The sequence below is a fragment of the Pelodiscus sinensis genome, chromosome 23 (assembly GCF_052426305.1).
Source record: "Pelodiscus sinensis isolate ZL-2025 chromosome 23, ASM5242630v1, whole genome shotgun sequence".
NCBI classification, from domain to species: domain Eukaryota; kingdom Metazoa; phylum Chordata; order Testudines; family Trionychidae; genus Pelodiscus; species Pelodiscus sinensis.
The window spans coordinates 879,283-893,341 of record NC_143074.1 but is presented as its reverse complement, the minus strand read 5'-3'; the positions used below and the strand labels follow the sequence as shown (position 1 = coordinate 893,341).

The 14,059-nt window shown below is 48.4% G+C and overlaps 1 protein-coding gene across 14 annotated transcripts in view; it reads left to right on the top strand.

Moving 5' to 3' along the window:
- The window catches only part of EXD3 (exonuclease 3'-5' domain containing 3), a 347,824-nt gene that overhangs the window by 164,702 nt on the left and 169,063 nt on the right, over positions 1–14,059 (top strand). For all 14 annotated transcript variants that reach the window (XM_014570610.4, XM_006117367.5, XM_025181796.3 and 11 more), the window contains 7 exons: positions 384–585; positions 1,540–1,649; positions 2,980–3,190; positions 4,410–4,576; positions 5,212–5,382; positions 9,181–9,234; positions 11,186–11,317. In XM_014570610.4, coding sequence (XP_014426096.3) covers positions 384–585; positions 1,540–1,649; positions 2,980–3,190; positions 4,410–4,576; positions 5,212–5,382; positions 9,181–9,234; positions 11,186–11,317 — 1,047 coding nt within the window. The remainder of the gene's footprint in view (positions 1–383; positions 586–1,539; positions 1,650–2,979; positions 3,191–4,409; positions 4,577–5,211; positions 5,383–9,180; positions 9,235–11,185; positions 11,318–14,059) is intronic.

Genomic DNA, 14,059 nt, shown 5'->3' with positions numbered 1-14,059 from the left:
CCCCCCCGCCCCCCGGAGCTGCCTGCCTGGCCCTTGAGCTGTTCCCCCCCAGAGCTGTTCCCCCCCCGGAGCAGCCTGCCCGGCCCTGGAGCTGTTCCCCCCCGGAGCAGCCTGCCCGGCCCTGGAGCTGTTCCCCCCCCGGAGCAGCCTGCCCGGCCCTGGAGCTGTTCCCCCCCGGAGCAGCCTGCCCGGCCCTGGAGCTGTTCCCCCCCGGAGCAGCCTGCCCGGCCCCGGAGCTGTTCCCCCCCGGAGCAGCCTGCCCGGCCCCGGAGCTGTTCCCCCCCGGAGCAGCCTGCCCGGCCCCGGAGCTGTTCCACCATTGCTGTTGCAGTCTGTGTCCTGTGTAGACAAGCCCTGAGTAGAAACGCCGTTTGTTGCTGCAGCCCGGCCAGGTGGTTGGCATCGACATGGAGTGGAGGCCATCCTTCGGCCTGGTGGGGAAGCCACGCGTCTCAGTGCTGCAGATCGCTGTCGAGGAGCGGGTGTTCCTTTTGGATATGCTGCAGCTCCTCAAGCCAGATGAGATGGAGCAGCTCGCCCGCTTTGTCCAGGCCCTCTTCTCAGATCCAAGCATCATTAAACTAGGTATGTTCAGCTTTCCATGGCAGGAGCTGTCAGCCTTTCCCACTCCTCCACCTGCCGGGGAGCAGCAGGGACTGTCCAGCAGGGCGTCATTGGTTCAGTGAGAACAGGCTTAGAACATTGTTCTCTCCTCGCCTTCGGAGTCCTCTTTGTTAGATGGCTCCTGTAGCTGGAAGCAGGGTGAACAGCTTTCATCACTGCCTGCGCCAGCCCAGAGAGAACAACCCTGTGGGTAACCCATCTGGTACCAGAGCAAACATCTGTCTGGGCTAGCCTGCTCTGCACCAGACCACAACTCTCTGGGTTAGCCCAACCAGCACCTGGCCCCAGAATGCTTGGAGTTAGCCTACTCCGTGCCAGAAACCAAAGCCAGCTAAACACCAGAGCACCCAGTACCAGAAGCCTTAGTATTCCAATTTAGCCCATCCAGAACTAGAACTGATAGATCTCTGGGTTCGCCTGTCTGGTACCAGCACCATTGGCGCTCTGGGTTCACCTGTCTGGTACCAGCGCCATTGGCACTCTGGGTTCGCCTGTCTGGTACCAGCACCATTGGCGCTCTGGGTTCGCCTGTCTGGTACCAGCACCATTGGCGCTCTGGGTTCGCCTGTCTGGTACCAGCACCATTGGCGCTCTGGGTTCGCCTGTCTGGTACCAGCGCTCTGGGTTCGCCTGTCTGGTACCAGGACCACTGGCGCTCTGGGTTCGCCTGTCTGGTACCAGGACACTGGCGCTCTGGGTTCGCCTGTCTGGTACCAGGACACTGGCGCTCTGGGTTCGCCTGTCTGGTACCAGAGCCATTGGTGCTCTGGATTTGCCCCCCCAAAACCAGGGGCCACGAGCTTTATGGGTTAACCCACCTGGAACCAGAACTCAGCGCTCTTGGGTTAGCCTGCCATGTAGCAGAACCCAGAACTCTGTTTTTTCTCTGTGTGATTTGAGGCTTTGACTCTGCAGGTTATGGGATGTCTGGGGACCTGAACAGCCTAGCTGCTACCTGCTCTGCTTTTAAGGACATGGATAAGCAGGTGCAAGGCACAGTGGACCTGCTCACAATAGATAAACAAGTAAGAATGGGAACCTGAAGAGCTGGAAAGTCCTTCACTTGACTGTGCTGGAAGATAACTGTCATTGTTTCACAGCATTGTCTTCGGCATCTGGTATTGCTGGGAGGTGGCTAGATGACCTAATAGATCGGTTTCATCTCTAGTTCCTAGGGTGATGTGATTTTTTTTTTTAGACAGACCACAAGCATTTACTTTTGATTAGCTGAAAAGAGGTGGCTGGGCATTTTAATAGTTCTCCACTTCACCTTCGTAAAAGGAACCAAAATGGAGCCGGGGTCTACTCACTTTTGGAACACAGCCATCATACTCGTGCTTGCTATGAGCAAGTCCTTGCTGAGTGATCTCTGAGACGAATAAAAGTGTCATTATTCTAGCATTGGTAGGATCCCAGGCACAGTTACGGGTTTCAGGCAGCTCCTTGTGATAAAGAGCCAGGAGCTGTAGACTCAGTGCAGGACAGGCTCTGTGTTCAGCTGCTACCAAAATGCAGCTGGCTCTAGGTGAGAACTCAGTCATTGTGTAGCAACGAACAGTAATTTTAGTAAGGAAATGAAAAATTGCATGTGTTTGAAACTGCAGGGGGCATGTAAGGAGGCAGGATGGGATTAGCCAAACCCAGGGGCTTCTCACCCTAACTCAGGAAACTGGTGTCCACAGTTTTATCCAGACTATGTGAGGGACATTTCAGAATCGTCCTTGTTTGCTCCAGTCCTGAGGCACCTTTTCTGTTTCACACACTGGTGGGGAGGAAGGTGCTGGGGTTCTTGGCTATTCATGTATTTAGTGCCTGGTGGCCTCGGGCTCTCTCCTGTGCATGCTCTGCAAACACATGAGAAGAGAAACTTCCTGACCCAGCTTCTTAGCATCTGAGACGAATGCTTCGGAAGACATGTTGTCACCCTTTTAGCGAGTTCAGAGGAGAGTTCTACAGCCAGCAGGCCAGAATTCATAGCCAGGCTTCTCGAGTGCGAATCTGATCCTGACCAAGTAACAGGCAATGTAGCTGGCTAACATGTGTTGTAACTTTGCCTTAATAAGATGTTTCAAATAAAAGTCAAGCTAGTCCAATTTTTCCCTTCCATGCTTAGAAACCAGGTTCATTTCCAACAAGTGAGTTTGCAAGCAAATATCCAAGATCTGTTTGCCAGACCAGCCTTGTCTGAGATGGCAGGGCTGGCTGTGTGTACCTCTTCTGAAGTGAAAGGGGATTACGTTGGGGTTACTCCCTGGCCACATGCCTTATTTGGACTTTCCACCCCACTGCAACCTGCAAGATTTCCAGGCTCTGTTTTGAAATCTGTTTGTTTTGCATCTTTCTCTCCCCCTTCAGCTGCAGAAGCGCTGCAGTGGCCGAAAGAAGAGTGGCCTTTCGGTTGATGTACTGTCACAGGAGAAGAGTTGTGGGGACCGAGCGTTCAGACAGCCGGAAAGAGGGCTCAGCCTGCTGGTGCAGCATGTCCTGGGGAAACCTCTTGATAAAACTGAGCAGCTCTCCAACTGGGAGAAACGGCCCTTGCGGGAGGAACAGATCCTTTATGCAGGTCTGATTAGCACGTAACCTAGAGTTAGGTGCTGTGGACAGCTCTGTCCTGGGCCTGCATTTCATTAGATGTGGAAAAAACGGGAAGCAGTGGAGGGGAAAATGGCTTTGCAGGTTAGTTCCTGTTCAAAGAAGCCAGTGTATTTTGTTTGTCCTTTCATGGATCTAGTTTTAATGGCTGGAGTGTAAGCTGTCCAATGTGTCAATATTTCTCTGAGAAAAGAATTTCTTTTCCAGTCAAATCCCACATAAATCAAACTTAATCTCAGTGGAAACTCCTCTGAATAGTTGAAGAGGAAAAAAGTCCATTTCCTTCTGCCTCCTTTCACTGCACACGGCTTTTCTGGGAAATTGCTGTTATGTCTTGTATGTCACAAGGATGCAGTGAAATCAAAATGGGCCTGGATAGAGTTCGGAGCTGCAACTCGGGCACCGGTCCAGGCAGGTCAATATGAACTGGAGGTGTCAATCCAGAGACGGGTCCCAGTGAGGGCGGTAAAACAGGGCAGCCCAGTGTTAAATCCACCCTTCTGTGAGCAAGAGCAACTCACATTCAGATCAGTGTTTGAGATTTGCATAAGTGACTAGGAGATTTAGCCACCTGATTCCCATTGAAATGAGTAGGGGTTGGGTAGCTAAATCCTCAATCAGAAATGAATGTCTCAAGGAGTGGAAGTTGCAGCTTCTTTATACCAAGGCTGAGTGCGGCTCCATGCCTTGGAGTTCTGTGGGGGATAGACCAGAGTTGTGCCACTTCTGAACTGAGGAAATGGAATTCTGGGCTAGCGTTCTGGAGGTTGATCCTTTCTAGTCCAGCGCCGTCAGCACCTGTCCTGGGAGCTCAATATTGTCTAGCAGCATCACCACCACTCCCACTGCTTACTGGGCTCTTAGAGGACATTTGGGGTAAATTAGAGCTAAATAGCACTGACCACAGACTGACAGGGCTGGTGGCAGGAAACAAACTTTATGGGACTGTGGGAAACTTGGCCATACCCATGGTAAGTGGACATCCGGCTCACTCAAATCATGCTGAACCATGGATGTTGCTGAACCAGAGACTGGAGAGGTTCAGCCTGTATATACTGAATCTGTACATGAGTGTAAGATACACTGCTAGGTACCTGCAGCTACCAGGAGCAACGGGATGTAGTTGCATTTGTATAGGTGACGAGTCTTTTCTTTCTATCTCAGACTAACGGGTATATTCTGTTTTATAGCGTCGGATGCATACTGCTTGCTGGAGGTGTATAAGAAACTGTGTGAGGATCCATCAGGCTTTGGTCTGTGTTCAGACCTCACTGAGAGCCTGGTGAGGAAACCTAACCCAAAGCCCAGGGCAAAGAAGCCGCTGAATCAGCAAGAAATGCCAACAACTTCGAAGCAGGTTTGTGGACATCTCCAAAGAGCTGCACGTTGCTCCCAGTTTCTTCAAACTATACATGGGTCTCACCGCCTCGAGCAGGCGCCTGCCAAGCCTGTCTGCAGCCTTTCTTGGGTCCTGGAGAGCAGCAGTCCTTCTCACTTCCCTGTTTTCCTGGGGAAATGTGTGGAACTTCAAGGTGCAAGTTCTAAAAATTCCCAGCATAGGTCAATTCCTATGGGAATATTGCCGGCTGTTCCCCTTTGTCAGGGAGCGAGGGGAAAGTGCACAGTTTGCCACATTCCTCGCTCTGGCTGGGGCGCACAGGGGGCAGATGAACCTGGACCTGCCCCAGCTGGGGACCATGCTCCCATTCCCTGCGGCGGCCATGGAGAGGCGCTTCTCACCTGGCCCTAAGTGGCTGTGCTGACAGAGGGCTGGAGCCAGTCCTCTCTCCCCAGGGCAGCCTGCAGACTTGAACTGCTCGTCCCCAGCCCCACCCCAGAGTGCTGATTGAAGTGAAGCCTGGACATTTTCCTTTTCTTTTCCAAAAACCAAAATGAATTACGTTAAGGACCCGAGTAGCCCCTTGTAAATCTTCTAGTTTGGAATAAAATAAACAAACATCAGTCATTCCTGAATGTCTGGTTTTTTTATAGCTAGCCAAAGTGATAGGCCCAGAGGCTGTGAGCGCCCCTCCTCCTGTCTCCCCCAAGGAGTTCAGCGTGGTCTGCGATAACATGCTGCAGGGGCTTGGGCGCCACCTTCGCTGCCTCGGCGTGGATGTCCGCATGCTGGAGAACGATGAGAGCCATCGAAAAGCTGCTGAGGTCAGTCCTGCACCGCACGGCAGTGTTTAAATGAATGCGATTTCAGGTGGTATCAAAAGGCCTGGGAACATTGACTGCTGCACACTTAGCCTTGGCCCGTGATGACACCTCAGTGTCTGTTACAAGTGGCCCTGGGGCCCTGACTATTGTCATGCTTTCCACTTTGGGGGGAGATGCGGGGAACAGACCCTGTTTGCCTGGAACTCTGTGATCTCGCGGCTTGTTCCTTAGACGCGCAGGTGGACCGCAATCAGAGCAGGGCTGAGAGTGAAGGGTTCCATGATAAAATACCAGGAAACTTCCCAGCTAGCTAGCATGCGCAATTCCAGGCTCCCTAGAAATGAATCAGAAGTGAACATTCAAGAAGGAAGGCTCACTGTGTCGACGGGGACACAAGCTTTTTCATTTCACATGGGTTTCTACTATGGCCGAAAGGGAGCTATCCAGCCCACACAGCGTTTGTGGTATCGAATATGCAGTGATGACCAGGCCTAGTGCACAGGATGTTTCTTCTTCAGATGTCTGCTTGGCGGAAAGCCTCAGCAGTCCCTCGCTTCTAATATCCCCTCCCTGACACACATGAGTCATTCATATACACTAGGTCTCCCGCATTCCCCCACATCCGTTTTCTTGTCCTGATGCCTTATCGTGCTGTGAACAGGATGTTTCCGGTTGCACTCTCTATGGTGATCAGGCAAACATCCCTTTACTTTCAAAAAGCCCTTGGCAAGTTTCCGCAAGGGAGAGACTTTGCTATGTGCTTGGATAATCAGATTGCTCTGCTACCTTTACAGCTGAGGAGCTTGATTTAATCCAAGTCTAATGCGGAATATTGCATACCTAGAAATGAAGCAAGTGACTCTCCCAAGGACAGGAGAAAGCTCTGAATAGTGATCACCAGGGAAAGAAGCTTTCATGCTAGCAAAAAAGCGCTAGCTGGGCTCATTCCATGCACATGCAAAATTTGGGTTTGTTTCTCCATTAGTTATTTCAGTTATATTATTGGTCACGTCTGCATACATACACCCCTTTCTTGCGTTCATATTGTAAAGATCACCCTAGCCAAGCACAGCCCCTTGAATAGCCCCACATCTGCTTCCTGTTGTTTTTCCAGCACCAGTTGCTAAAGCAAATGTGACTGTTACTAAGAGGATGGTCTGACCTTTTGGATTTTATCTGAGGTGTTGCTCACAAGCAAAGGGCAAGCCTGCATCTATGGGATTCCACTGGGTCCTCTTGCAATAATGTCTATGGCAGGGATAGAGCAATAGCATCTTTTGCTTTGGGAAGTACTGCTCCCAAATCCACACTGAACCCTGTGCCTGTACTGGGTGCTGCTTCCGACTTTTCTGCAGCGAACTGCCAAGTGTTGCCTTCAGGGTGGTGGCTGTCCTAGGAAGACTTGTCTCATCAGACCTGGATTTTCAAATCCGATGTGCTGCACCAAATGTGAGAATGAATTAAAAAATGGGGCGGAATTAAAATCTCTTTTATGAATTGCTTTTCAGTTAAATCTGCTCACCCTGGAATAAAAGGTCTCATACATGGACTGTCAGTGAATAAATCCTTTCCACCCGTCTGTGATTAGCCAGTAACTTGCATGTGAACATCTGGTTTATACTAGAGTGTGGGCACCAGATAATTTTGGAAACCCTCTGACTTGGCCCTGCTGTGCAAGTGATGGACAGTAGCAAATCTCTCCAGTGGCTGGTGATGGGGCACTAGATGGGAGAGAAGATTCTTTCCCAGGTGTGTGTCTGGTGGGCCTTGCCCACACGCCCAGGGTCTAACTGATCACCATCTCGTGGCTCAGAAAGGAATCGTCCCCAGGCCAGATTGGCAGAGAGCTTGTTTGGTTGGTTTTGGTTCTGCCTTTCTCTGCAGCACAGGGCACTGGTTACTCGCAGGTTTAAACTAGTGTAAATGGTGGATTCTCTGTCACTCGATGTCTGAGACTTCCAGTGACCCAGCTAGAGGTTGGGGGCCTATGACAGGTGGGTGGGTGAGGTTCTGTGGCCAGTGAAGGGCAGAGGTCAGACTAGCGGGTCATTTTGGTCCTTCAGGCCTTGCAGTCTCAGGCTCTGAGTTAGGCACAGTGTACGCAAAGGAGAGGGGAGGCTACTTGTCTTAGTGCAGTTGAACGCTCTGAGATGTTTTGTCCCATGGGCTCTGTCTGCTCCCCTGCTGTCCCCAGCGGTGGAAGCCTGCGCTTCCTTTTCTGTGCTTGTCCTCTCCCCGTCCTGGAGCAGAATGTGCTCTCCACCGCCTGTCCTTGCAGAGCCAGGCTGGGGCGAGCTCAGCATACAGTTTCATGGAAGTGCCTTACCCCCTTCCCACATGGGATCCCGCTGCTTGGGGTGTGTTTTCTGAGCCCAAATGTGGTGTTCCACTGCAAACAGCAGTCTCATGGTCTAGCTCCTGCATGTGGCAGGTCAGTCTTGGACACCTCTTGGACGCCTTTGCAGACTAAGGAATAACGCCCCTGCCATTGGTGAGAGCGAGCAGTATATTGGTCAGCAGACCAAGGCGGCAGAATGCACAGTGCACAAACCATTGAAAGATGGTGCCAAATGCAGACAGAAGCACAGAAATCGCTGAGCTGAGACACAGTGCATCCCAGAGCATTCGGACAGGAGCCAGGATGCCCTCTGGCCAAACAGGTCTGAAGCGAAGCTCTGTGTCTAGCCTTCTTATGCTGCATGTGGCGGGCAAGGTTCTGAAGATGATGATGATTAATAATAAATACCACCTAGTGAATCATGGATGAATCAGCTGCAAAGTTAGATGACAACTTCAGGGCTTTGACTCTCTTCAGATGTGTTTCTCTAGGCTGGATGGGCCCAAGAAGAACATGCATTTGTATGTAGCTGAGCCAGAGATGAGGTGCTTTTAAGAAACACACAGTTTAATTTCTAAAGCTTTGCCTTTCCCTGTTACACTTAATGACAGCCTAGTGCGTCCTGGAGCAAAAGGAGAGACATTGCATTGTATTGATTTCCGGGCGTTTCCTCTTGCCAGCATTGAGGACTAGTGTTGATAGAAGCCAGAAGGAGCTTCCTAGGCAGCCAGAGGAGAGGTCCCAATGACTTGAGGTCTGATACATGGAGAGAGCGTAGCATCTCCAACACAACGCAGGTCAATGCATAGAGATGAGAATAATCTCATGCCTAGATCAGTGTGCAGTCTCTGTTAGCAGTGACTCTTAAATCCATGTGTGTAGCTAAAGGAAGGTGCTGGTTTTACATGGGAAATATCCCATTGCCGTAGTCTGTAGTATATTGATATGTATAGTAGAGTGGGGACCTGTGGGGTGCAGCTGGATCACACAGAGAACCAGGCACGTTTTCATCGTTTTGAAACATCTTGGTTCCAGAATTACTCACCTGTTCTGCTGCCAAGCCGTTCCAAATGAATCTTACCAGTCAAGAGCCTGGCTTGGGCCCCCTCAAGCATTCGATGCAAACGTGTGCTGGAATGATGGGCTTGTGGCTAAGCACTTGGACTGGAAGTCATGAGAGAAGCTCTGCCCCTGCTTCCTGTGCGAGCTTGGACAAGTCACAAGCTTTCTGTCAGTCGGGGCGACAGCTCCATCGTCTCTCCCGAAGTGTGAGGCCCCTTTCATTACCATTTGATGCTTTCTGGTATGGTGCTCATGGAATCTACAGAAAGGCTCTTGTATAGAGCAAGAATCTGCATCACCAAAGGTGTTTATTTTTTAATATGCTCTGATTGGGAAGGAAAATCGGAATTCATTGATATTTTTATCCATGTTAATTATGGCTTTTTCTTTGTTCCCAGATTGCCCGGAAGGAAGGAAGGGTCATTTTAACCTCTGGACTCCCATATCAAACAGTAAGTTTCTGGTGTTTCTCTTTTGTAGTATAATTTCATGGACTGGGATGCACAAAGTGGAGGAGAGGAAAAGTCAAATGTGAAAGCAGCAGCTGGACTTACTTTTTCATCTGTTTCCTGCACTGAATGCCATTGATTTGTAAAGGATTTTGTAAGGCTTGTTCTAGCTCTGCATGTCAGAGTATTGGGAATAAGTTTCTTTTACACTTTGTATTCAGCCAGAGGCAAGAGCAATTATGCTGCATCTCCGAATTTAAAATAAAGCAAACACATCTCAGAACAAAGTGGCTCTGTGCAGCTTATCCCTCATGATTCAGTGCAATTCACTTCCCATCCATTTCATCAAGGAGTAAAAAGAGATTCCTGTTTCTTGGCTGGATCAGAACTGACAACGCTATCTGCTGTTCTAATGCTCTGGAGTTTTTCTTTAGGCCTGGAAGAGATAGGATGGAAATGCCAAACACAGTTGGAAGCTTGAGTTGCTTTTTGTGTATGGAAAAAATAGAACAACCCGTGCATTCAGTCCCATATCAAATGCCCATGTCCCTCAGTGAAACAGAATGCAGTTCCCCTCCCAGATACCATTAATGCAGTGTTAGGGGGATATATTCAACTCCACCGGTCAGTGATTGAAATGGTACAACACCCATTGTAGAAGGTCACGGGTCTCGTCTTGTGACCCACAAATTAATTTAGAGCAGTAAAACTGGTGGGTGCCAAGGAGAGGACAGATTCCAGACCACAGATGCAAAAGATCCCAACTGTCTTGTCTCTGTGTCTGTAGGAGTGATCACAGAACCCGTTGTGCATGGTTAGTACTGAATATTATGTGGTGGCATTTGTGAGAGAACACTGAAAATACTAAGGCCATGTCCACACTAAGGAGCTTACAGTGGGACAACTGGACTGAGGCAGCTGTGCTGCTGTAAGATCGCTTCTGGAGCCACGTCACGCTCTCCCACTGACGGCAGAAAGCCACCTCCAGGAGTGGTGGGAGCTGTTCGGGCAGGAGATGCTCTCCCACCACCATAGTGCTGTGCTCATGACCAGACCACATATGCTGGAGAAACTTATGTTGTTCTGGCAAGGGAGGTGTTTTCCACACCCCTGGCTCTGAGGTTTTGTCTAGGCTGCAGGCCTCTTTCGGAAGAAGCTTTTCCAGCTTTTCCACACTGCAAAAGCGCATCGAAAAAGCGATCTGCTTTTTCCACAGATAGCATCCACACTGAATGGACGCGCTCTCGCATTTAAGCTGTGATTACTATAGATGGAGTGGCCACCAGGGAACTTGTGCTTTTTCCCCCTCCCTCTTCCCCATTCACACACACCTTTTTCCAAAAGAGCTCTTTTGGAAAAGGGCTTCTTCCTCATTGAAAGAGGCTTACCGATGTCGGAAAACCCCTCTGTTCTTTCGATTTTTTTCCCCAAAAGAACACGATTGCAGTGTGGATGTAAGTGAAGTTTTTCCGAAAAAACTCTTCAGTGTGGACGCACCCTTAGGACTTCAGCTAAGTGGCTAGGAAAAAGGGTGCAATACAAATGAACCTAAGAAGGGGAGGTAGTTCCAAGTGCTACTTCCCATTTCATAGCTTGTTTTAATCATGCCAGTGTACGATCTTCCAGCTAGCCTCGGCCAAGAGCTGTGGTTAAATAAAATCCCCCATTGTCATGCTAGAGTGTACCACTACATTCTAAGCGAAAGAGGAAATCAAACTGGCTGTCATGTATAGTACATTCTGAACATTGTATTGCTCCAACAAACTCAAAGCCACAAAGGTGGCCACGTGTTAAATTACCTTCTGAGGTTGTTAGATCTGAATTTTAGTGAGTTAACACAATAGCATCAAACTTGGTTTTAAAATAAGAACTGCCATATTGGAATGAGCCCAGATCTCAGTGGTGCGAATGCTTTGTTTGTCATCTCATTGGTGTGTGAATTTGTCTTTTGAAGCTACAGTCCCAGGTGGGAGAAGGAAGATGTTTCTCTGTGGATTGCTCGGAAAAAGCAAAGGAGCAGGCCCTCCAGGTTCTGAAGCACTTCAATGTTAAAGTGTCCGTTGCAGATGTCTTCAGCCGTTGTCAGGTAGGACTCTTCCTTTCTGAATTAGTAGCATTGCTTTGTTAGTATCTGTGCATAGCCGACACCACTGTAATAGTCAGGTTTCTTGTCTTTTGGTCTTGCTTTGAGTTCCCAGGTTCCCACGTATGCTTGGGAAAGGTGTCACAAGGCAGTGTGTCTTTTGGAATGTGCTAATATCCTTTAGAAATGTTGAACAATAAGCTAGAATAGCAACAATGCACTGAAGAGTGCTAGCATCTCTTTTGGGGTCTTCTTTTAACCTTAATGTTCACAGATCTCGTCATCATTGTTCCTCCTTTCTCTACTAGCGTGTGCTGATTTTATTATGAAGCGTGGGTAATATGGCTCTGTTGTTCTGATAAGTACTGATTACATTAATGGAGAAAGATCTGTAGGTTTTGAAGGCTAGGTTTTTTTGTGTCAGGGTTGTTTGTTAGTTCACTTTGCTGCCAGCTGAATAACCCAGTTTATATTTAGCATTGGGTACTCATAGATTATTTTTTCGAATAAGTCTGGTTGCGTTAGGCCTGAATATTCTTCATACTCTGTTCTCTTCCGATTTCACTGTTTCAGTCATTACATTAACATGCTGAAATGGATTTTTTTGAAAATTGTATAAGCCACCTTGTGACTTGCAACCTCTCTTATCTTAGCCTCACTTTTAATGAGAGGAAAGGAAGAAATATACAACCCTGACTAGAAAGGGAGCATTCCCATATGGGGAAACGAGTCAAGTCTAGTGTTTCAGTGTCTTCTGTTTCATTCCCTCTGGTAAATAGCAGCAGGGTCTCCTAGGATTGTGGAGTTTGCAAATTTTTCACCAAAAGGCCGTGACTATTGGGAAAGCACATTAGCATGGTGCCCTAGAGTTCCATTTCCATCTGATTTCAAAAGCTGTTGAAAGAAGGTCTGTAATTCACTCAGAAAATGAGTGGGCCAGTGATTCGGGAGCACCCCTAGGACGGGACTATCACCGTGCTGAGCAGGTGGTGTGAACGTGATCAGGAAAGATGGAGATCGTCAGGTATCGGTTAATGTACTCTTGTGGTTTCATTCTTTTCCGAAGAGATTTAGCATTTATCTAAAACCACAAGCAGCCTTCTTGGTTATTTTTGTGTACAAACATGCTAACCAGCCATGTAACCTCAGCAGAGGGATTGCTGAGGAGTTCATAAAATAAACTGAAAACCAGTGAAAAGCCATGTGAACAAACGTGTGACAACTGCAGTTGGGTCTGTAGCTTGTGGTATAAAACTGGCCCCCTGGTTATCAGAACTAGGAGGGTGCAATAGATAAAGGGTCTTTTATTGGACCAACTTTGGTTGGAGAGAGACAAGCTTTCATGCTTGCCAAAGCTCCTCTTCGAGTGTGGGAAAGGACGCCGAGTGGCACAGAGAAATGTAAGGTGGAAAAGATTGTTTAGCACAAGCTGAGGGACTGCTCAAGGCAGAGTGGCCCATTAATATTTTTACATGACCTACCCTGAAAGGCCCCTTAGTACATGTGCTCTTCATGCTAAATAATCTGTTCCACCATGGATTGTGCTGTGGCGCTGGGAGCCCCTTTCTCAGACCTGAAGAAGAGCTCTGTGTGGCTCACAGCATAGTCCAAGAAAAGATGTTACCGCACCCCCCTTGTGTGCCTGCTATCCTGGGACCACATGGCTACAACTACACCCGCTGGATGGTGCAGGTGCTGGAACTGCTTAGCTTGGCAGTTCTGCAATCTGTGCTGCTCTGCAATCATCGTTACTTGTTGTATAAATCGGTGCCTAGCAAAGTCCCATGCGTATCCTCCTCCTTCCAGAAGAAATCTGCACCTGTGTATGATGATGGTAAAAGAGCTGTATTTACTCTCACATGCTAGGGGACAGACCCTGCCTTTTTTGTCAAGCTGTTTGGTATTTACAGGGAAGCCCGCAGGTAAATACACGTATAAAATCCAGAGGTGGGACTAAAGGTTGCACTTATAGTGACATTTGGGTAAGGATTCAAGTATGTGGGGCATAATTGTTCTATATAAGAAGCTGCCGAAATACTGTTGCAGAATCTTGTTATACATTGATGTGTCTACAGGTAGTTGCTGCATTTGTATAATTTTAGCTCAGAATTGCTGTTTCTTGGATGTTACAAGTAGCTTACTGGCGAAAGCCCTGCTGCTTCTCACCCTACTTTTGGAGCTGTCTAATCCCCACTGTTGATCTCGTCTGTGCCTTCAATTCAATGTAGCCACATTGTAGGGATGTGGCTTTTCAGTGCTGATTTGCATACAGAACTGAGAAGATTCATATATCTCTGAGGTTGTACTGCTAACTTAATGTGCGTACAGAACCTTTCCTTCCCACTGGAGACCAATTCCCTTCCAAATCGGGGCTACAAGAATCACTTCCTTACTAGCTCTTGCCTGATTCCAATGGGTGCTCAGGACCAATCAGGTAACCAGCGTAGATCATGCTGCACAAAAGTGTTGGTGGGGCATTTGAGCAAATCAAAAAAGAGGGCAAAATGCTGCTGTTCCTCAGGATCTTCAATATGAACACAGAGTATTCAAAACTTACTTTTTAAGGTCTTGTCTAAAGGCCCCATGCACTTCTCACAGCAAACTTTATGAAGTTAATTGTGTTTACTAGCCTATGTCTACACTGCCTCAGAAAGCTGATGCAAGGTATACAAGTCCCGCTATGTGAATAACAAAACTGGAGTCAACGTATCGTAGGTCGAGTTACCATGGAGTCTCCAATGAGAC